Genomic DNA, 22,923 nt, shown 5'->3' with positions numbered 1-22,923 from the left:
TATCAGCAAAATGTACTTTAAGAGTCAAAATAAAAAACTAAAACCTACCCTGTGGCTGACAAAGTACAGTATTATGAGTGGGTAGGTAGCTTAGTCAAGATAAATCTGTCCATTAAAGATAATTAATGGAAGAGAGAAGAAGAAACAACATTTCTGTGACATAAATGTCTATCTACACTTTGGACTTTTCACTGACCTTTTATATTTGTAAAAATGATAGACAACACTTATTCATTAACAACTCATAGACACCTGAAATGCCACAACAAAGAGCTGTAAAATCATTCAAAGATAACCGAGGACAACAGAAACCATATCTGTTGGATACTAGGTAGTGGAATAAAAATTACACTGTTTATTTATAAAAGTGGAGTAGAATTAAATGCTCAAGTAAAGTACAAGGACCTCAAAATTGTGCTTAACAACAGTACTTTAGTCAATGTTATTTTCCACTGCTGAACTGTTGTCAGGGTTTGAATGAAGAAATCCTGAACTTATTACAAGATGCAGACCATCCAATGTGTGACTCATGTTAATGTACTGTATGTGATCATCTTTCTCAAGAAGTGCCTTTATTTTGAAAAAAAAAAATCTTTCAAACACCTTTTTCACATTTTGACCCGAGAGGGATTTTTAAGAGTATGTTGTACCATTTCTAATTTCCATTCACTGTGCATATTTTTTACAAGCGTCGTTGCTAAATTGCAACAGTTGACATAATGCAAAGAAGTCCCGAGTACATTGCACCTCATAAGCACCTCTGTCTGAGTTCTGAGGAGTTTTTTTCTGAATGGCATGCTATATGACGCCACTTCCACTTTTTGGCAGCTCATCGCCCCGCAATCAGCGACTGTTAAAAAGTTACAAAACTGAACCAGAAGTTGAACCAGAGGAAGAGCAACATCTGGCACTGTCCTGTATCTGCTGGAGAGACAGATAAAAACAGAGTGAGATAGAGAAAGACAGAGAAAGACAGATGGGAGGTAAGGGGCAATGAATGACAATGACATGGTATTTTACAGGAAAAGATGGGAAGGAACTGCTTGCCTTGTTTAACAAAGTTCTCAAAAAAATCACACATTTCCCATATTTTGAATGTTAAAAAAAGCCCACAGCAAACCAAACATGATACAAAATAAAGCTTCCAAAGATATAATGCTATCCAAAAGCTTCTCCGTGTATTTTCACAGATGCACGCACACACCTGCTCTGTAGATAAAGACAACTACACTGGAGCAAAAAAGGGATTACAAATAAAAGAAATAGAAAAGTATTGTTGCAAAAAAGTTATTATTATATAAACTTATGAGCTGTTTCTTGGACAAATGGGAAACACCTTATCTTCAGTAACAACACACAATCACACACACACTCACACACACACTCCCTCTCTCTCTCTGTGAGTGTCTCCCTCTCTCTCTCTCTACCCCCACCTTACCCTCACCTTTTTTGGAAGATGATATGGGGACCCAGATGTTACATTTCAGTGGCCAATGGTGAGCAGAGAGGGGCTGGATTGGTGTGCACTCCCAATGCCCCTTCTTTTAAAAACGCCTGAGCTCCAGTCTCCACCTCAGCAACTAAACTCACATGAGAAAAGAGCAGCGACTCTGCTCTGCTCCACCAGCAGCATCTCCACTCACACCTGACAAACTGAAGTCTCAGCTCTATCTGAAGAATGAGCACTTTTTTTTATTAAATGAATGTTATAGAGGATCTGAGAAAAATACAAGAAATCATCTGTAACTGAAGGTGTGGTATCATGTTGGAATTAAATAAGGTGGCATTCCTGCTGTCTGTCCTGGCTTCAGTGGCTCTGGGCCAAGGTAAGTGAAGAATTCAACTGTTTATTATTGCTATTTAAAAAAAAAATGGATGCCAGAACAACACACGCACAGCAAAAGTATCGTTAATGTAGAGATTCCAGCAAAAATGTTTTCTAAAAGAAAATAATTAATTTGTTTTTCATTTTCCTTCTCATCCTTTGTATTAATTACATACTGTGAGATCAGAGGGCCAGTGTATGACTGCTCTCACACACAGAATATGCGCAACAACTAACTTAACTGAAGAGTTTTCTTAGTGGACGGCATTTCCCTGAGGGTGTCAGAGCAGGAGGACTTTGGTGGTGAGCTCATGTGATAAGCGTGTGTGTGTGTGTCTGTGTGTTATTATTTAGACCCCTTGAGTAGTTCTTAATCTCTATTGTTAAGAAAGCAGCAGATTTCCCCAGCCGACTGATTAACAACATGAGGTGATAGAATAGGAGGAGGTTCCTTTGTAGGCTCAATTATTTAAAAAAATGTGTTGATGACAGTAAGAGTGCTGCTGGGGACTGAAGGTTCTGGCAGCGCACATTTGTATTCATAATGACAAACTGAAGCACAGCAAACGGCTTCTCTCAAAGAGCCAATTCAAACTTACATTCCTCCCCCCCACCAATTTATTTCACTGTTTAACTGTAGTGAACTGTATGCCGTACCATGATTTGTGCTCTTACCACTGTTGGGAATTGGTAAGGGTTAGGATTCAATTATTGGCGAAATATCAAAGAACATTATCAATGTTAATAAAGTTATGAATGTGTTTATTCATAACTTTACCACATTGACAAACAATCAAAAAGGGGGACCACTCTGGACTCAGGGACCAATAACTGAACTGTGAAACAGTCTCTCCATTTTAAGGGGCGCTGTACAGTTTTGGCCATTTCTACGTTGTTTTCTTGATTTTCGCTCGTTGGTTTTCTCTAAAGATATCCCTCGGTCAGTCTGGTGTTTCCTCTTTCTCTGTTCCTACGACAATGCTCCTCGAGCTTTCTGCTTCTTTTTTGCCGGCTCAGCCATGACGATAGTGTAAAAAACTCCATCGCTGCCTTGTTAGCCGGTTCCTGAATGGGCGTATGTGTGCAGTGCCGTGAAGCCGTTCGGTCCATCGCGAAACCTGATATCAGGCAAAACCTTGTGACGCTGAGGTCGAAGACTTGCCGGCCAAAGTTGCAAGGGTGTTTTTTTCGCTCACCGGCGCTAGGGGGGAGCGAGACGACCACCATTTAACCCGAAAAAAGTCCCATAACTATTACAATTACCTTCGAAGCTGTTAAGGTAAATTAAGCTAAAAACTCCCCTAAGTCCCCCTTTAAAATACATAACTTAACTAATTTGATTTAATTGATTAATTGATCTGGTATCTTTGAAAGGAAGAAAAGAAGGGTGATCTTTGAGGACCAGCCGTTATTACCATAGATACACAAATAATAATTAAATAACTACTCTTTAAAGTATAATAAAATGTATATAACAACCCCCCCCCCCCCTTTAAATGCTCACTCCTACCTGTATGACATCAGCGGCAGCACTTTTTCTAAAGCTGTCACTTTCTGTTTCAATGACAGCTGTTCACCATTAACTTTCTTTCTTTTTCTTTTTAAAGAAAATTGAGCTGGCAGTTAATAAAAGCAAAAAAGAGTGAACACACCTTCATAGTCTCCACATCTTGTCAAACTTGGAGCCCTCAGAGTCGTAAATTTCTTGCAGAGGCTTTGTGCCATCTACTGATGACAATGTCTTAAAGACTGTGAGGAGAAAAGATGAGGTAAAGGCATACATAGTGATTCAGACGGTCTCTGTGTGTGTTACAGCTGCGATGGAAATGCCGGCCTTTAAATGGATTGTAACATTTTACACTCTGTACCACGCTCCTTAAGCGGTACATCAACATCTTGCAGTAAGGTGTTGCATTTTGTCCTCACTTCACCCTCAAACGTTGTGCCAGCAGTCCCTTAAGACATAAACGCAGTCACCTTAGAAACAGGAAGCAATAATCACAAACCAAGCGACCCACTTTCCCACCTGCCGGGTTTGTGCTCGGCTAAATGAGAAAATGGAATAAAAGGGAGAATAAGGGGCGCAGGTAAAGCGATTTTACCGTCCTCTTTTCCCCGGTCAACTTGGCCGGCATGTCACTCTTTCCTTTTTCCTTTTTGATGGTTTCAGCCCCCTTTCACTGCATTCAGTCCAACACTAAAGTAATGTCTCCATCCGTCCATTAGTTTTAATCTGTTCTTTCTAATCTGTCTCTCTCAGGAATTTCTACACAAATACTTTCCCCACCTTTCTCCCCTCTGTCTCTCCCTCACTCCATCACACTGCCTTACTCCACCTATTTTTCTCTCTGCCCTACTTCATCAAACGCTCGCTCCTCGCCTTGTTCTCTGTCACTCTCTCCATACACTTCTTACGTTTGTAGATTTACGAGCTGTTTTCCTATTTAGAGGCAGCAACTGTTGCTGAATGCCAGTTTAAATACGGTAATCTACTCTCTTTAACCACAGGATTTACAATCTTCGCTTCTTCTCTTGTTGCATTAGCACCAGGCAAAGCTAGTTGGTGTATGTGAGCAGCAGCTGGAGGGCCGTTGTGGAGCTAGTTCTCCAGATGCTGACCACTGTCTGCTCCAAACACAGAGCCGTCTGGCCAGCTCACTTCAATGACTGAGACAGGGATTACAATGGATCAAAGGCGAAGGCACAAATTCCCATTAATGACAAGCTCCAAGCCATTTCACATCTTTCTTCTTTTCTTCTATTTATGTGTACATGCGTGTGTGGGTGTCCCAAGATATTATTTATTGCAGGACTAATCAGCTGCTCTCATTTCCAGCTCCTGGCTCTGTACCTGTACCAGCTGCAGAGGTTCATACAAGGACTAATAGATATTTTTGACGCTGAAATAAGTCAACATGGCTGGATTGTGTTTTTAATAACATCAGGGATAAAATGCTCAAAAGCAAAAAGCCTTTGTTATAACTTTGTAAATCCTTAAATCATGTGTTTGATTTACATCATTAGTTAATGTCAGGGACAGAATTACTGATTTTAATGAGCGACAGATGTTTTCAGAATCAGATTTGGATTTTTTAAAGAGAGAGACATATGCAGAGAGACAAAGCAGACTCCACTGCAACCACACACACCTCTGCAAAGAAGCTAGCCCAACACATAAACAGCTTCCATATGACATGGCAAACAGATCATCACATACGCAGGACCACACACACACATACACACACACACACACACACACACACACACACACACACACACACACACACACACACACACACACACACACACACACACACACACGCACTGAATTCATGCGTGAAATACTACTGTTTTAGACTTCATCAACAAATACTGCACAACCTCGTTCTCTCAGCGAGTTTTACTTTGTCCAGTAGGTTACATAACGTGGGAGGAGGGAGGGGTGGTTCTCTCACGTCTTCTCCCTCTTGTAAGGATCTGGAATATTATAAACAGAACCCAGAACTTCTATTTAAGCCCTGTCTCTCTGCCAACGTACATCTGGCACAACCATACCACTCTAATCTGACTGAGACCATTCTTGGTGCAACTTCATAAAGTCCTGTACCACCCCCCCACCCTTCCTCTCTTCAACAGATTTTTATTATTGGATTCTGGCGACAGCAGAAAACTCCCACTCACAAAGTGAAGCAGAGAGAGTCCTTTGCAAAGGCATTGGTTATTATTAATAGAGGGTTTGCCTTTGTGTAGCTTGGCCTATAAGTGCGTCATTTCAGGACAAACCTGTTTGATGTAAATTGTTATATACCAAAATAGTCCTCTTAAATAAGATTTGCAGTTGTCACCACCGACTTAAAGAGGGAAGAGAAAACAATGAATGCAGTGTGGGATACAAAGTAATCCAGTACTTATGTTTCAGACATGTCTGTCATTCAGGTGCTTGCCATGGCTATATGAGGAACAGAAATTCTAACCAGCCCACAGCGGCAGGTCTCCTCTAGTATATTGGTGGCACTAAAGTGTGTCCTTGTCCAAGGTTTATGGGGGTCGTGGTGAGGCGGCTGAGGATTATGATAACCGTCACATGGCAGGGTTCATGTCAAAGGTGAAACTGTGAGAGAAACGTTATGCAACTATACGTGAATTCATGACACGGGCTGTGAAAAGTCAAAATCATAAAGTGAATTTTATGGGCATAGCACAAAACCAAGCCAGCAAAGGTGAGACCATCCTCCAAAGAACAGCATTAGACGTTTCAGTGAGGTTCAAGTGACAACGACCTCTAGCGACCAAAGAAATTATGACGAGCACAACGGAGGAAGCCAGGTGATGTTATAAACAAAGACTGCACAGGGAGGAGGAGGTCAGTGTGGGTGGATCGGTCAACCGAACATTGAGGAGACCCCCGTTCACTCTCATTTTTTAACAACATTGTTCGGATCACTGATCGTTCCATAACCTTAACCATGTGTTTATTATTGTGTTCATGAAGAAGAAGGACACCCAACCTGACTCATTTTCCAACAAGTGCTCCAAATTACACGCCAAGACATGTTTGCCTTCTAGAATGACACATCAACGTGTTTTCTGATCTGATGATTTGGTTTGGTTAAGTTTAGGAAGAAAAACAACTTGGTAATATCTAGGGAAAGACCATGGTTTGGTTAAAATAATGACTTTGTTAACATAAGGGGAGCCTAGTCGTCATTGTTTCAATGATATCATGTGGTTAAGGATAAAGCTGTGGTGGGCTAAGGCACTTTATTTTTGGCGTTGTCGGGCAAAATCTCCATATTAATCTTTCAGCATATTATATCAAGTGGTCTGAGAGAAAACTAGACCTCGGCACCTCCTCTTGACTCCAATTCCAGGCTTTAGATAATGTAGCCGTGAAGGGAGACTTTGGCCAATCAATAGTCTGGCTATCACCAGACCAAGCCAAGCTCAAGGGCGGCTGTGGCTCAGTGGTAGAGCGGTTGCCTGCCAATCGAAAGGTTGACGGTTTGATCCCCGCCCCTGCAGCCATTGTCGAAGTGTCCTTGGGCAAGACACTGAACCCCAAGTTGAACTCCGGTGCTGCGCATCGGAGTGTGAATGTGTGTAAGTGTTTATCTGATGAGCAGGTGGCACCTTGTACAGCAGCCCTGGCCACAGTGTGTGAATGTGTTTGAATGGTAAATGTCTCCTGTAGATGTAAAAGCGCTTTGAGCAGTTGTTAAGACTGGAAAAGCGCTATATAAATACAGCACATTTCCATTCAGTAGATTTGAGATTGAGTGTTGGTCTCTGGAGTGTGTTCTGTGTTTTCCCTGCACAAGAGGCGTGACCAATGGGCATAGTTCAAATAACTCTGTGCGCAATTGGATAGTCCTTCAACCACTCGGACCAAGGCTCAGGTTGACGTAGAAGCGACAGCGGCATCAATGGGTTTGCTGCAATGGCGTTCGGTGGCCGTCATCGTGTTAAACCCGCCAATACCTCGACAGGTAGACAAGCCAGTTTGTGATTTGCTTCTGCAAAATTGTGAACTGAAGCAGGAGAATTAAACGTGCAGGTTTCCAGACAGAGCTGCAGGGCGACAGAGTGGGCGGGGTTTACCCAATCTAGCCAATCACAGTTCAGACAGCAGTTGCCAGTGTTTTATTGACCTATTCATCTGCCCCAATCTCCTCCCTATGCTTCTCTCACATAGACTGTAAAAAAGATCTACACTGAATTGAAGCCAAGGTCTGCACAGTAGTGATTGCCCAACAAACATCAGAGTGATAAAAACTACTTAAAGTGTACTTAGATGGTTTTAGTTTGGCCCATGTCCCATCCAATAACATGGAGGGGAGAGACTTATGACCTATACTTCAGCCGGTCACCAGGGGGCAATCCATAATGTTTCTGGTTCACTTTAAAAAAAAGGGATCTCTAACAACACCATCTTACTTCCGCTTTTGCACTCGTCACTCCTACGGCAGTTAGAAGGCCCTGTCACTTATTTCGGGCCTCTTGCTTAATTTATGGAGGGCAGACACTCATTTGAACCCAAACCACGTTTCCATGCATCCCGCCAATAGGGGGGTCAGATCAGAAAACGCGTCTATGCAGAGGGCATGAACAACACGTTTTGTGGAGGGCTTGTTAGATCTATTAAATTGCATTGCAGGTCAAAAAAAGAGCTTAGAGTGTGTGTCTATGGCAAAAACTAAACCCACACAGAGCACATGAACATGGACAAAGAAGAAATACTGTACCAGCGAGCACTTTAAGAAGGAACTAAAGAGGAAATCATAAGTTCTAACCTTTCTCCCTTTGGCTTGAAAAACCTGCTTCTTGATGAGGTAAATTCTCTCACATACCAGCTGTATTAAGCAGCGCCCCAATAAAACCTCCCAGGTTTAAAAATTCATACAGTGTTAACATGCCACTCAAAAGCAAAATAAGCTTGGTAATTCCGCCACGGGAACTCGGCCGGTTCATTCCGTCCATAACTGAGGTCACTATTCTAACATTTGCCTTCCGTTAAAGCTAATCTGGGTTTCCTCTGTTAATCACTCTTTCTAAAACCATCACCTCATGAAACACAAACAATCGTTTGCTGTTTTGTTTTTATTGTCAACACACAATCACATGCACTCTAATTAATTAGCCACATAGTTTGGTTGTTTGTGCCCCTTTACCCCATGCTTTCTGTAAGAAAAGTTTAAAAAAGTTTGTGTTTGAGTAAACTTTAGAGCCTGCTGATTGCAAACACACAGCAGAGATGCTCTGTCCAGTGGCAGAAAAACTGCTTCTTTTTATTCTTTTCGATTCAGGAGACTAAAGGAGAAGGGTGGAAAAACTATTTGATTTACTAAACTAAACCTGCAGGCAGAGGCACATCTGCCCAGCAGATCAGTGTGATAGCATTTGCTTCTGTTTGTCCAGCTATTCCAGTATATCAGACGTAAAACTATCAATGGTTTTTAAAGCTACGGCATAAAAACACTAACAATCATGAGGGTCAGATGACTGTCTGTGTTACGATAAAACTTATGAAACTTATGTAATACATTTTTGGACATTGGAGCTTTGTTCTGTTGAGCTGCTCTCCTTCTTTCCTAAATCTATCAAAAGGGTTGAAAAGAAATGTGCTGGCATGACAATAAAGACAAAGACTTGGAGTGAGCCGTTAACCTGTCGTGACTGGGATCGATACTGGCCTCTGTGCTGCTAAACTCAGCCCTGTCTCTTCTACATATCATACACACACACGCACACACACACACACACACACACACACACACACACACACACACACACACACACACACACACACACACACACACTGAGCATGACAGTTTTTTCCCCACAGCCCAACTGAAACCTGGAAGATGAAATGTCAAGCAAACAACTGACGTTTTTGAAAACTTTAAAAAAAAGACTATGTTTCATAGGAAAAATCAATCACTAAACTTCAAAGCATGAAGGAAAACATGTCATGGTGCATATTTCATAATTCAAAGAGTCAAATGTGCAATGGATGCCAGGTTGACTATGTTTCTCTTTCTTACAAGGCAACATTTACCTTCGCCTGATCTTCACTGTGTTGCTGTTGTGTGTTCAAGCACGTACATGATAGATGAAATAAGAATGACTCAGGCATGCTGTATGTGTGTGCAGGATATGTGTAATCATATATCTTTAAGATCAAAAAAGAAATCAGCAACAAAATGCTGCATAAAAGTATGTGTGTGTGTGTGTGTGTGTGTGTGTGTGTGTGTGTGTGTGTGTGTGTGTGTGTGTGTGTTTGAGGTGATGATCAAGTAAACAGATGAATGCACACACTAATTTATCACAGCTGGAGCTTGATTAGCATCCAACAGCGGCTGCTTGTTGATGGATCAAGAATGGAAGGGATGACTGGAGGAGGACAAGAAGACGGGCATGGGGAGCAATAAGAAAAGATGGATGCAGAAGATGTTCCACAGTTTGGAGGAAAAAGGAAATAAATGAGAGCAGAGGGAAGGCGAGTAATTAGAAATGCCTTCATGCCGTGAAGAAATACCAAAACGTGCTTGGCCTTTGTGAGCGTGTGTGTGCACACGATCATGTGTGTGTTCATACAAATGTTGGGCTCGGCCTTATGCTACCTTCATGCTACGTGTATTAGTTGAACTACATGTAGGAAATGCCTACATGTAGAAAGGCCATAACCTGTAGGATTCAATAGCCTAATTTGCATATCTCTTCATATCCAGATGTTTTTCTTCCTGTCTGCAGGACTTGTGAGGACCAGGAGCCAGACAGGCAGGAGCAGTAGAGTGGCCTTCAACGCATTCACTGACACACAGACAGCAGGTACTGAATCCATCCGCAGTGATATTAAGAGCTGGATGTGTGACAAAGGTGTTCAAAATGTGAAAGTAGAAGGGGAGGCACTGTGAGATGAGAGAGACGTGTGTATACTGGAGCTCACAAAACAACAGGAACTTGGTAATTGTAGTTTGATCCACTGATTTGTCCCGCTTATCGACAGGTTTGGCAGTTGGAGAAGAAGTTTTGAAGACTCAAAATCCCTTTTTTGTTTGAAGAACAGACCAGCAGAATTACTGCGAGATTGTTTTCCCATCATTACTTTGTTGAAAGAATTAAATAATCAGCTGGTTGCTAATGCATTGTTTTGTGTTGATTTCCTCATAAATCTCCTGAAGAAAATGCTCAGATTTCAGAACATGCAGCAGACTAAAACACTAGACAGTTTGCCTCATCAGTGAAGCCAGGGGGCTTGGAAAGAAACTTGACAATGCGAAGCTCCCTGGGGTGCATGAAGTCAGTTTCAAATGGTGGTAGCAGACCTCTTAAAGTTTGTAACCCAACCCGTTTCCTCCTTCTTGCTTTTTCATGGTTCTGACCCATGCATCCCATCCATGTAAGACCAGCTCCAACCCCCTCCCATCCATTATTTCTAGATCCTGAGAATTGTTTTTTCTCTCTTCCATTCTTTTGATTTTCATCCATGTCTCCCCTCCACATGCCTCCAGGCTTGACAGAGTGGACGTCATGGTTCAACATCGACCATCCTGGAGGAAATGGAGACTATGAGCGCCTGGAGGCTATCCGATTCTATTACAGGGAGAGGGTCTGTGCTCGGCCCACGGCCATGGAGGCTCGCACGACAGACTGGGTTGCAGCGGCAGACACCGGGGAGGTGGTCCACTCCAGTCTGGAGAAGGGCTTCTGGTGCATCAACAGGGAACAGCCCCAGGGCCGCATCTGCTCCAACTACCATGTCCGCTTTCAGTGTCCCCCAGGTAGCTCTGATGGCAGCAGCTAAGGCTTGTGCAAGCTCTCACTTGGCAGATATAGTATGAACATTCAGCCATGCATGCATGTAATCACTGGCTCGAGGGAGGAATCACCCATTATGAATGCTCTTAAATAATGTTAAATAATGTGTTTGTTACTTTCTGTTCCTGATTCTGTTTGCCAACAGCAGCACATATTGCCAGCTTTCACACTCTGTTCTTTAATGTGTGTGTTTAGTGCAGAGTTACTGGACTGACTGGAGCGAGTGGGGTTCCTGTTCAACCACGGTTTGTGATGACGTAGGCATCCAGGTCCGCCAGAGGAAATGTGTGAACACCCAGCCCATGCCTCTCCTGTTGGTGCCAGCATGCCAGGGGCACCATTCAGAAAGAAGAGAGTGCTCTAACCCTCCATGTACAGGTGAGAATCCCAAGATTTACCAGAACCTACTTTGCCAGTACCTTAAGTTACACATTGTGAGATGGGAAATAACAAGCTCTGTATTTGAGCTGCTAACTTCTGACCTTCATTGGGAAGGTTTAATTAGGAAGATAAAATAATACCATATTGCTTTATCCAGCTATGTTTAACAAACCTTGTGTAATGCCTACGTGCTATTTTCTGCTAGAGTTCCAGGCACCACCCTCCGGAGAAGAACTTTGTAAACATTAGTTCAAGTGTTCTTGATTGAGCTACTTGTAATCAGCAATCTTTCAATTGCAGCTATTTATTCAGCTTTCTCATACTTCTCATGCCCACAATACTGCATAATTTCACCATTTAATAACTAATAATTATGACATGGGGAGCCTATGCACAAGAGAGTTAACTGTCATTAAACCACTCTGTAAACATTGATCAAAAATTGAACACAAAATACTTGTATGTATTACATTCCAAACTCACATCAACCCTGTGTCTTTGTGAGATCAGCCAATTGGAGTCCGTGGGGTCGGTGGGGGGCGTGTTCAGCGACCTGTGGCGGGGGCCGCAGGATAAGGAGGAGGACCTGTGCGAGGACCTCAGTGACAGTTCAGTGCACCGGACGGCCTGTTGAGATGCAGAAGTGCGGGAAGAGTCCATGTCCAGGTGGGCTGGGTCTACACTGTGAAAGTTATAATGTCTTTCTTTGTACTGGTGCCTTTATCCGTCTGTGCTCATATCTCTTTGTCTTTGTTACATAGCCAAATGTAAGCTTGTGTGCACTGAGGGCCGCCCCAGTGAGGACTGCAGCCGGTGTACATGTGACGACCACGTGCTGCGCGGAGAAGTCCACAGTGTGACTGGTGTCCCCGTGGCTGCAGCCTTGGTGTCCCTGGCCAGCCAGCCTAAGGTGATCCGTGCCCGAACTGATGCCGAAGGTCAGTTCAGGCTCTTAGGAATATGCTCCTCCAGCTCCGCTTTGATCTCCATCAGCAAGGAGAAGTTTTCCCCGATCACCGTCTCCACCACCATTAACACCACAGGGTTGTCATGGGTACGGGCTGTCCTCAAATCAGCTGGTAAGAGCTAATAAAAACAGATTAAGAATAAAAAAGCATGTCATTTTTATTAATGTCTGTGGCTTTTCAATCAAACCAAACATAAAGCAAGTTTGTGGTATAATTTTGTAATAATTGAAGATATTGTTGGCAATGTATTTTTCTTTGTCAAGTAAGAGTTTCCTGATTCTCATTAGATAGATAGATAGATAGATAGATAGATAGATAGATAGATAGATAGATATTTATTGATCCCAATTATTATCCTTCCACAGGGCCAGTAAATCCTTCAATCATATTCTCGGACTGTAGAAAACAGGAAATTGACAAAGCTACATAACATAAACAGACTTCACATTGTCTGGAGCACTTACTTGCTTAGTTGCATGGAGACCAAATAAATATATGCCTGTGTCAATTTTGAAAAAGTAATCCCCTCAAACAGTAATTTTTCATAAGCACAGGGACCAATGTGAGAAAAAACGTTTGAGTTTTATGAGGTCTCCAAAGTGCAGCACCATAAACAACAGTAAGAGGAAAGTTTTTTATGCTCTTTCTACTTTCCACAGAAAAGCCGTACATTGTGAAGCACCCAGAGGACAAAATGCGTTATGAAGGAGGACGGGTGATGTTTTGCTGCAAGGCAACGGGATCACCAAAACCTGACAAATACTACTGGTGAGAGGAAAAGTGCTGGTACACTATTAAGCACAGAAACAGCTAGCAACAGTGTGTGATTACTTTGACATATTTGGAAATTTATATTTGGAGGTCCCTAAAAATCCAGTCCAAGAAGCATTAATCAGTTACTTGTAACATGGTTTTGGTCTTTAACTGGCCGTGATAAAAATGGCTATGCAGCTGCTGAATACTCCCTTATGTTCCCCAGTTAGTGGCTTTATCCCATCTGCTGTCTGTTGATGTGCAATAAGCATGCAGTTGTGGAAAACATCTGCCTGCTGCAGCTGAAAAACTGATGAGAACATTGAGACTGAATCAAGACAGTATCAGTATCAATCGTATAAATGTAGGGAAAATAAAGAAGAATCTGTATGCGTTTCTACTGTAACAGTATGTATTTCTAATGTATTTATTTTCTAGCCCTCATTCCATTTCCCTAAGTGGCTATGCCACTTGTCGGGCATTAGACAGTTATTTGGTGTATTGTTCAGCTCTAAAAATCAAATCAGATTTTTAGAATAAATTACATATTTATATTTAAGTGTTACTTCTTTAACTACTTCTCAAGGTTCCACAATGGCACTCTGCTGGACAGGAAAGTGTACAAGTATGAGGAAGACCTTGTACTGTGGGACCTGAAGCCGGAGCAGTCTGGGCAGTACTACTGCAAGACTAGCAGCTCTGCAGGCAGCATCAAGTCCTCTCCAGCCCTTCTCACAGTGATCGGTATGTACAGTATACTGTAGTCTTGGTTCTCTTACTGAAAATATGTTGGGGAGAAAAATGTGGAACTATTTGGTCTATGTTTGTTCAAAGTCAAAAAGACACAAAAAAACCTTCTATTCATCAACACAGTGATGTCATGTAAACTGTAATTCATCATCATCAGCCTGGAGAGAAAATAATTCACTATGAGGATAGCGGCACACAGGGATTATAGCTCAGGATGGCTGCTATCCCGGTGCGTTTGACATGACGTGTTTAGTCAATGTTCTACACAGTAAAACCACTGACAAAAAGCAAACAACCACAATATATTTTACTGGATAAAGAGCAGCTGCTTCGGAGCTTGAATACACACTTTAAGAGGAATGTCAGCGCTAAGCTCCAACCGAGTCATCCATAATCCATGTCCATGCATAAAGAGGATTCAAACAAAACCACAGTGTCCTACAACTGAGGGAGGGAGACAAGTCAGTTAATAGACTCTCTGTCATTGGGAAAAAAAACATTACAGGCAAAGTAAATAAAATAAAATAAACAGGGCATGCACAATCTGGCAGTGCTTGTAGCAGTACATTTTTATTATGTTGACATTGGTTGAAGCTACAGCTTCCTACGCTGCTTTATTGTGTGAAATGGCTCTAGAAACTGTAAAACCTACAATCCAATTTCTCCAGAACACCCGGTGGTAAAGTGAAATCCAAGATTGTCAATACATTTTTTTCTTTCTCAGATTCAGTCGAGTATTTGGGATGTTTTCACATCCCTGTGGGAAAGCTACACATTGCTTATAGAGAAACAGCTAAATGAACAAGGTTTTCATGGAAGAGTGCTAATGTAATCTATCCCATACCACAGACTAATCCCGTTACTCACAAAGTCATAATGGCAGAAGAGGCTGCATGTGTGCAGGACAACACCTGCGCCTCAGAGCTGGATAAAAAAAAGCCTACTCTTACTCCTCAAAGGAAACTCAAAGCCCTGTTGGTAAAGCCATCAGTAGTAACGTTATGGTTTTCCTACACATCACACTGCTCCATGTGTCTGCAATTATCAGCTTACTTGAGAGATTGGGAGCTTAACAAGGATGCTTGACTATAAGCTCAACCATGATTTCATGCACATTGATTATTCTGCCAATGTCTGGGCGAACAATAATTCTTTTTTTCCAACTCCCATCTGGATGGTTGGTAGATGAATGTTCTCCTCAACTTAATTTCTAATTACTCTTTCATGCACATTTGACCGTCCAACTTGGCCACTCACTTGTATTTTTGTGCCATGCAGACATTGCGTGTGTGAATGAATAATTTATGTCCAACCATGTGTGAGAAAAGAATGGCAGAAATAATTCCTTTAAAATACTCAATTGGCAAGTTCCAATTTATTCACTATACACCTTCCTATTTCACTCATGCATTCGTATACAATTATCTAGTACCCCACAATTTTATAATTAAAATCTAACAGATTTGACACACTTTTAAGATCTACAAGAAAGTAGAACTTTAGCAATTACATCTTCCAAATGGCAAGCCTGTATTATGCTTTGCACTAAGAAAAAGCTTTTTGTGTTTTATGTATATCATGGCAATTTTTTTGGTGTTGTGTCATTATCAGCCTAATAAAATGTATTGTCTAATTCACAGCAAAAGGAAAGACAGCATGCAATTCAAACCCTGAAACGCACCTCATCAGACTCCCGATGGACTGTGTTCAACCTGGGACAGACTCCATGCACTACAATGCTGGTCGCTGCCCTCACAACAAATGTTCTGGCTCTTTAGACTTTGATATGCGCTGCAGTGATGATACTAGCTTCTGCTGCGGGGTCCAAAATATGGAGAGTCGAATTATTGACTGTGGGAGCTACAGCCTCCCTATCCGAGCTGTGACACAGTGCAGCTGTCAGAAGTGTTTGCAACCCACTGTGCTGGTTCGTGGCAGAGTGGTCACAGCTGACAATGATGAGCCTCTGCGTTTTGGGCACATCTACATTGGTAAAGAGAGGGTGGGCACCACTGGATACCAAGGAGGTTTCACATTGCACATTACTCCTGATACACAGAGATTAGTGGTAAATTTTGTTGACCCTTCTGAGAAATGCATTGACACTCCTAAGGTGTTCATCCTTGATAAGAAAGGTGGGTCCATTTACCATGATGTGAAGGTAATGAGAAAGCAGGCAGCAATTGATATCAATGCAGGAGAGTCCAACTCCATAAACCTAGGGGATTTCAAAGGAGAAGACCCCATTGGTCACTTGGTTATTCCTCCCAACTCCTTCCACAAGGACAATGGTGAAATATATGAGGGAACTGTGAAAGCCAGCGTCACATTCATTGATCCAAGAAATATTACCACAGCGGCCGCCGCCCCTGGCGATCTCAACTTTGTGGATGATGAGGGTGACATGCTCCCTTTGAGGACCTATGGCATGTTCTCTGTTGACTTCAGAGATGAGACCAACAAAGAGGTACTTGGAGCTGGAGCTGTTCAAGTCTTTCTCGACACACAACACGTTAAAATGCAAGAGCACATTCCCAAAATGAAACTGTGGTCTTTAAACCCAGACACAGGAGTCTGGGAAGAAGAGAGTAACTTCTCCTACACCACAACTACTGGTGGTCATGGGCGGAGCAAGCGAGAGGACCGCACATTCCTCATAGGCAACATGGAGATCAGAGAGCGAAGGCTCTTTAATTTAGATGTGCCTGAAAACAGACGGTGCTACGTCAAAGTCCGAGCCTACATGAGTGAAAAGTTCCTACATAGTGAACAACTGGAGGGTGTTGTGATCAGCTTGATAAACTTGGAACCCAAACCTGGATTTTCCTCTAATCCTCGGGCATGGGGCCGTTTTGACAGTGTCATAACTGGATCCAACGGGGCCTGTTTACCAGCTTTCTGTGATGCCCAAATGCCTGATGCCTACACAGCTTATGTCACAGCAATGATAGGTGGGGAAGAACTGGAGGCAGCTCCATCCGCCCCAAAGATGAATCCAAACATCATTGGAGTGTCTCAGCCATATTTGGACAAAATAAACTATCAGCGCTCAGATCACGACGATCCAGCTTTAAAGAAAACAGCCTTCAAAATCAACTTGGCAAAGCCAAACCAAAATAATCTTGATGAGACCAATGGGCCAATATATCCTTATCAGAGTTTAATAGGTTGTGAAAATGCCCCTATTGATGCCAATCATTTCAGATTCTTCAGAGTAGAAAAGGACAAATATGAATACAATGTTGTCCCCTTTGAGGAGAATGATTTGACAACCTGGACAGGAGACTACCTATCCTGGTGGCCAAACCCCCAGGAGTTCAGGGCGTGTTATATTAAGGTCAAGATCCAAGGACAGAAGGAAGTCATGGTCAGGTCGAGAAATCTGGGAGGAACACACCGGGAAACAAAAGGCAAACTTTACGGCATAAGAGACATTCGCAGCACCCGTGACATGCGAGAGGCCAACGCGTCAGCAGCCTGTTTAGAGTTTAAATGCAGTGGCATGTTGTTTGATCAAGCTGAGGTGGACAGATCCATCATATCAATCCTTCCACAGGCAAACTGCCGCAGAACTGGCACCAACAGCCTCCTACAAGAGTATCTAATCAAACATCCACCAGTTGCTCAAAATAACGAGTCCCATGGATTCACCATGCTAGCCCCAGTTGATCCTTTGGGACACAACTATGGCATCTACACAGTCACAGACCAGAACCCCAGGGTGGCCAAGGAGATTGCTATAGGCCGCTGTTTTGATGGCACCTCTGATGGTTTCTCCAGGGAGATGAAGTCAGACACTGGAGTAGCGCTGACCTTCAGTTGTCCAGAGAGGAAGATTAACAGAGAAAGCCTGTTCCAACGCCTGCAGACCAACCCCAGACAGACTTTGTCTCAGATGGCAAGGAACATGAGGGAGTCGGAGGGTCTGCAAGGACTATCGTCCCAGATGGTGGCCTATCCTTCAGAGCAGCAGGGCAGGACCCAGAGTCGCAGAGTCGGCTCTACAACAAGGAGGAGAGTGTCCATGCGCACACAGCAACGCCAATAGATATTCCAAGGTGGGAAGGTTTAGATAATTTGAGGTGTCTTCACATTGACAGAAATATCAGATAGATTTAAATGTTCTTTCCTTTTCATTTTTAGGTCTTCTGTCAAGACTGATAGGATGTCATCAAATCGAGGAATTAAAAATGACCCGTCTGTTGAAGAGTATGAACTCCTTCTTGACTATGGAAACCACAAAACCAAAGCAGGCAGCATTTCAGCAAAAAAAAAAAAAATGCATTTCCTATATACTTACTTGAAGGGTTTGGTATATTGATTTCTTCCTTCCCTCCTGAAAGACATGCATACTTTGACTTTATGGAAGGCAGTGTCTGACATTTACTTAATTAGCTTTGGTGTAATTGTATGTATGAATAGACTAAATTGACGTATGAGAATGAAACTTTTATAGTTCTAATTTGTGGCGTTCCAATTATTTTTATGCTGACGTCTCTCAACGCTAGAGTTGAAACCAAACATTCGCAACTTTAAATATTACGCCTGGCCCCAAACACCTCATAATTTAATGTTGCTTTCCACTGAGCTTCTCTTCAAGATCAGAAAGAAACCAACTTGAGGTCCTTGTTGTCTGCAGCAGACACTGAGTCATTTTCTACAACCTAGGAAACTCTCTCTACCAAGGGGAGGCAAAAATGACACATGCAGCGGGGCCGAGGCATGCCACCCAGGGAACAGAGGATGTTTTCAGTCATGCTTCCTAATGTTTTACATTACCAACTTTGATCAAGCAAAACGTCCTTTCACACCAACTTAGAATGTGCAAGACTAAAGACCTCCGCCAAGACAATCATGGATCTCACTAGTGGCAGGCGGTCTAAAATAACGATCGATTAAGAGCTTGAGAACATAATTTCCCTTTGTTCCCGGCACATTCCAAATCAGCATCCCCATAGAAAAGGATTCCCAAATATATTTCTTTCTTATAAACATATACAAAGACCCAATCAGGGTTTAAATGTTGTTTTTTTTGTTTTTACATTTTTGTAACACCATTGTATCTTGAAGTGCAATAACTATATCATTTAACTTAAGTGTCCTTAAAGATCAGCATGTAACAAACAATTACAGTACATACAAAGTGCTGCTGGTGAATGAAGAAACTACTCCTTCAGTATGTGTGGCAGATTGAGGTGTTTGTACGAGATCCTACACATTCTGCAATTCTCTAATCTGAGTACCTATTAACATTTTTATACTTTGATGCTAGACTCAGTTGATTTTACAATGTGTACACCACAGTAATCTTTTCAATTTCAGAGTGCATCTTGTTAAATGGAAGTCAAACTCTCAGCGGAGCTTTCTCTTCATTAACAAAACACACTTAATTATTCTTACTTGTGAGAGTGATAATTAAAAGTGACACATTTGTGAATTTACTTGCAATGCTTTGATAAATATTGTCATTGTGACACTATCCGTACATTTAAAGCATACATTGTGATGCTGTAGATATTGAGACAGAATATTAGACTTAAATAATAGATATTTTGCTATTTTAATTGGGGTTGTAGATAACAAGAATCTTCCCTCGGTGATTAAAGCGCCAAGCTTGTATATCTGCAAAATAGGCAGACCCATGGGAAAAGCTCTTCAAGCTGAACTTATCCAAAGCCATATACCGTAAGGGGGCCGTGGTCCGTGGAGAAACCAGGAGAGGCTTACAAGACAATATATGACTGCTGTTAATTACAAAATAAATTAAGTATTCTCTGGAGAACTATTAAAACAGTTTGGCCCTGGCTTTCACAAACAGCCAAACAAGATAACGTACGGGATACACAGGATGAAGTAATCAACAACTGGGCCCAAGAAGAATATGGCAAAACATATTAACAATTAAAATGGCACCCAGCCTTCAGTACAAGTAACTCCATTTGAGCCTAATTACATTCTTACTCCTAATGTGCAACATATTGATTGTTTAATAAGTAGTACAAGGTGCCAATGTGAAGTTGTACTTAAAAATGAAAACCATATATTGTAACCCAACACTTGTACTTGGCCCCACATCGAAAAACAATGTGTTTCCATTTTGTAGCTACTATATGAGCAGCACACTTAGAAACAGAGTAATATATTGTGACAATACGCGTTACCACTCTAACCACAGTCCTGTTGACCGTCTACAACTCAGTTCAGATCGGCTGATGAAAATAAACATCTCCCTACAGAAGACGCAGCATCCACCCCGTATAAAAGAGCATGATTGAATCCAGGTGTGGGAAGAGATAAGTCCTGTAAAAAAACAATGGTTGTGTAAGGTCAGCTGAGGAGGCCCAACAGCTGTCGAGCAACGGGTGGAAATGTAAGACCAAAGACATCAAGAGAAATAACAGTGAGATTATCTAGTGAGGGATTTAATTTTTGGGCAACTGTTTGGTAAAGGGAACAAAGGAAGGGGAAATATCAGTGGTCTTTGGCCTTACAGTCCATCACTTATAGAATCTCAGGCTTTGAAATTGGTTGCACATGGAAGAATGCAGGTTTTTTTGAGGAGAATGCTTTGACAGGAGAATTGGCTTATTCATGAGGAGAAGTTATCAGAGGAGTTTGAAGGACAAGGTAACAATAATAGGCTGAGTGAACCATTATGCAGGGCTTTGCATGGGAAAGTGAGCTGGAAACATTTACTTCATAAGAAGATTAAAGAACCAATGCAATGTTTGGTTTAGTGACTTACTGTAAGAAAAACTTTCCAAAGTCTTTAGAATAAACTAAAGTGAGTTTAAGATGGAATGGAAGATAAAGATAAAACATTGCATGGAAATAAAATGCTTATCTCATTGAATCTCAGTGAGAATGGCAGTAGAAGAAGCAATTGTTGTCTTTTACGGAGAGTCATTTAATGTTGATGTCACAAATATGGCTTAATTGAGCTTTATGTAATTTTGATTTACACATTTAAAGGAATAGTTCCACATTTTGGGAAATAAGCTTGGTGCTTTGCCGCCAAGAGCTAGACAAGGAAATCGACAGCACTCTCATTTCTGTCCATTAAACATGAGGTTACAGTCAGAAGCCTGTTAGCTAAGCTTAGCATTAAGACTGGAAATAGGGGTTAGCAGCTAGCCATGGTCTCCTGGAATCAACGATGGTAGCATGGGGAAAAAAAAGAAAAATCATTTCCATGCTTTAACTAGAAAAGACTCTTAATCAACCAGAAAACACCAAGACTTTATTAGTCCCCTGACAGGTTCATCCATTTTCACTCATGAAAATCACTCATTACAGCTGATTTCAAGGAGAACATAATTTATTCAGGAGATCATCTTTGACACTTTCCACCACTTTCTGGAGTTTGCGAAGAGAGTTGTAAATTTGCCAATGTGCTCTAGTAAAAAAATTACATGAATGAACTCCTGATAATACTCTGCAAACGCTTAACTATTGCATGGTGATGCCAATCTCGTTTCTTTGTTTTTTTATGTGTAAATTGTGTATTGTATGAAATCTACTACTATTGTAAGAACAAGAAACTGTAAATAAATGACTTTGTGTAAACATTTGATTCATACTATTTCCTGAGTTGTATTCTATGTTTTGAGGACCCACTGAAAAATCACATAGTGCTCCTAAAATACAATAATTTATTCTGGGAATAGAACAATACAAATACAATGTTTGGCTTTGCAAAGGTCACAACAATAATTATAGTTCAACATACTAAAAACCAGATGCTTACAGTACAAATGCTAGTGTTAAATAAGTAAAGTGCAAAAAAGTTACAGTGTGTGCAGTCTGCAGACCTATTTGACAGATACATAATTCACATATTAAGAAACTAAATGCACTAAAATCAGCAGAGCATATGAAATAACTTTAAGGAAAGAAACAGCAACAGGATGCCGAGTATGATGCATTTCTCAGTGAGGCTCAGTGAGAATAAAAATGTAAGAAACCATTCCTGTCCTGTGCAGAATCTTGAACAGTGTTTACTCTCACTTTTCTACTGACCCAAAATAGCTGCATCTCTGTTGTGTATGCCTATTACCCTCCAGGTGATGAGTTATAATGCCATAGAGTAAAACCTCACATTTTTCTCCAGTGGAATAATAAAGTAGCACAGCAGGGAGTAAAATGAATGTCGGGCCACACTGTCACTGACACCTTCATGACTGGGCTCTGTGCCTCTGCCAGGAAATGGAGCTGACAGAAAATATAGTGAGTGACTTCTCTCACCACCGAGTAACAAAGAAAACACTCGCATCAGCGTGCGCATACACACACATATAAAGCTAAGAAAACACATTTTTCTTGAGTCAATGGTGTATTTCAGGTCGTGAACCTCCCTCCGGCGCCTTACTAACCATTTCTTCTGAGTCCCATTGCGTCAGTAAAGCTGTCTGTGGCCAGGGACGGAGAGAAATGCTGATGGAGACGTCTATACACCGGGACTGCCACCAATCGTAATTGCAGTGCCCTTCGTGTGTTCTACTTGCTGGAACTATATTCGGGTAAAAAAACTGTCCAGAAATACAAATTCTGAAAGGTAGTTTCTGTTGCGTGACATCACTGGAATAAATGTCTAAATGTATCCAAAGACCACAACTCAGCAAGTGTGACTGCTCGTCTGATAGTTTAAGAGTTGGAGGCCTCAGGTAACTCTTGTTGAGGATTATTGGTAGTAATGACCAGGAGGCCGTTTAGTTAGATATTAGTTGCTGAAAAAAAACTTATCAATACACTTCTGCTATTACATGATTTTACAAATGTTTCCACTGAGTGGAATCTTGCCAAAAACACTGTACCACAACTGGTAATAAGAATGGAAGTGTTTTGTAAAATAAATCAAGATGATAATCTTTGTTTTTTGCACATCTGTACTATTCATTTTGTTCCTGTTGTCTATTCGAACTGCATTTG

At 41.6% G+C, this 22,923-nt stretch overlaps 1 protein-coding gene and 1 long non-coding RNA gene across 2 annotated transcripts in view; both read left to right on the top strand.

The window, feature by feature from the left end:
- Positions 1-22,923, top strand: part of LOC117950360 — a 340,112-nt gene that overhangs the window by 65,756 nt on the left and 251,433 nt on the right. The gene's annotated exons all lie outside the window — the stretch shown is intronic.
- On the top strand, positions 1,525-21,566 carry cilp2 (cartilage intermediate layer protein 2). The gene is made up of 10 exons (XM_034881298.1): positions 1,525-1,826; positions 10,076-10,153; positions 10,837-11,106; positions 11,339-11,521; positions 12,035-12,190; positions 12,286-12,603; positions 13,152-13,260; positions 13,832-13,989; positions 15,636-18,053; positions 18,139-21,566. The coding sequence occupies exons 1-9, from the start codon at positions 1,763-1,765 to the stop codon at positions 18,041-18,043; spliced, it is 3,744 nt and encodes a 1,247-aa protein (XP_034737189.1). The 5' UTR covers positions 1,525-1,762; the 3' UTR covers positions 18,044-18,053; positions 18,139-21,566.

Source organism: Etheostoma cragini, chromosome 9, assembly GCF_013103735.1.
Source record: "Etheostoma cragini isolate CJK2018 chromosome 9, CSU_Ecrag_1.0, whole genome shotgun sequence".
NCBI classification, from domain to species: domain Eukaryota; kingdom Metazoa; phylum Chordata; class Actinopteri; order Perciformes; family Percidae; genus Etheostoma; species Etheostoma cragini.
Note: the sequence above shows the minus strand (reverse complement) of the source record. Positions and strands in the feature narration are given on the sequence as shown.

Bases quoted from the DNA above. Each gene is read 5' to 3' on its own strand.
- cilp2 (XM_034881298.1), top strand. From the start codon at position 1,763: ATGTTGGAATTAAATAAGGTGGCATTCCTGCTGTCTGTCCTGGCTTCA. The intron at 12,191-12,285 runs GTGGGCTGGGTC...TTTGTTACATAG, and splicing joins CGGGAAGAGTCCATGTCCAG to CCAAATGTAAGCTTGTGTGC. The intron at 13,990-15,635 runs GTATGTACAGTA...TCTAATTCACAG, and splicing joins AGCCCTTCTCACAGTGATCG to CAAAAGGAAAGACAGCATGC.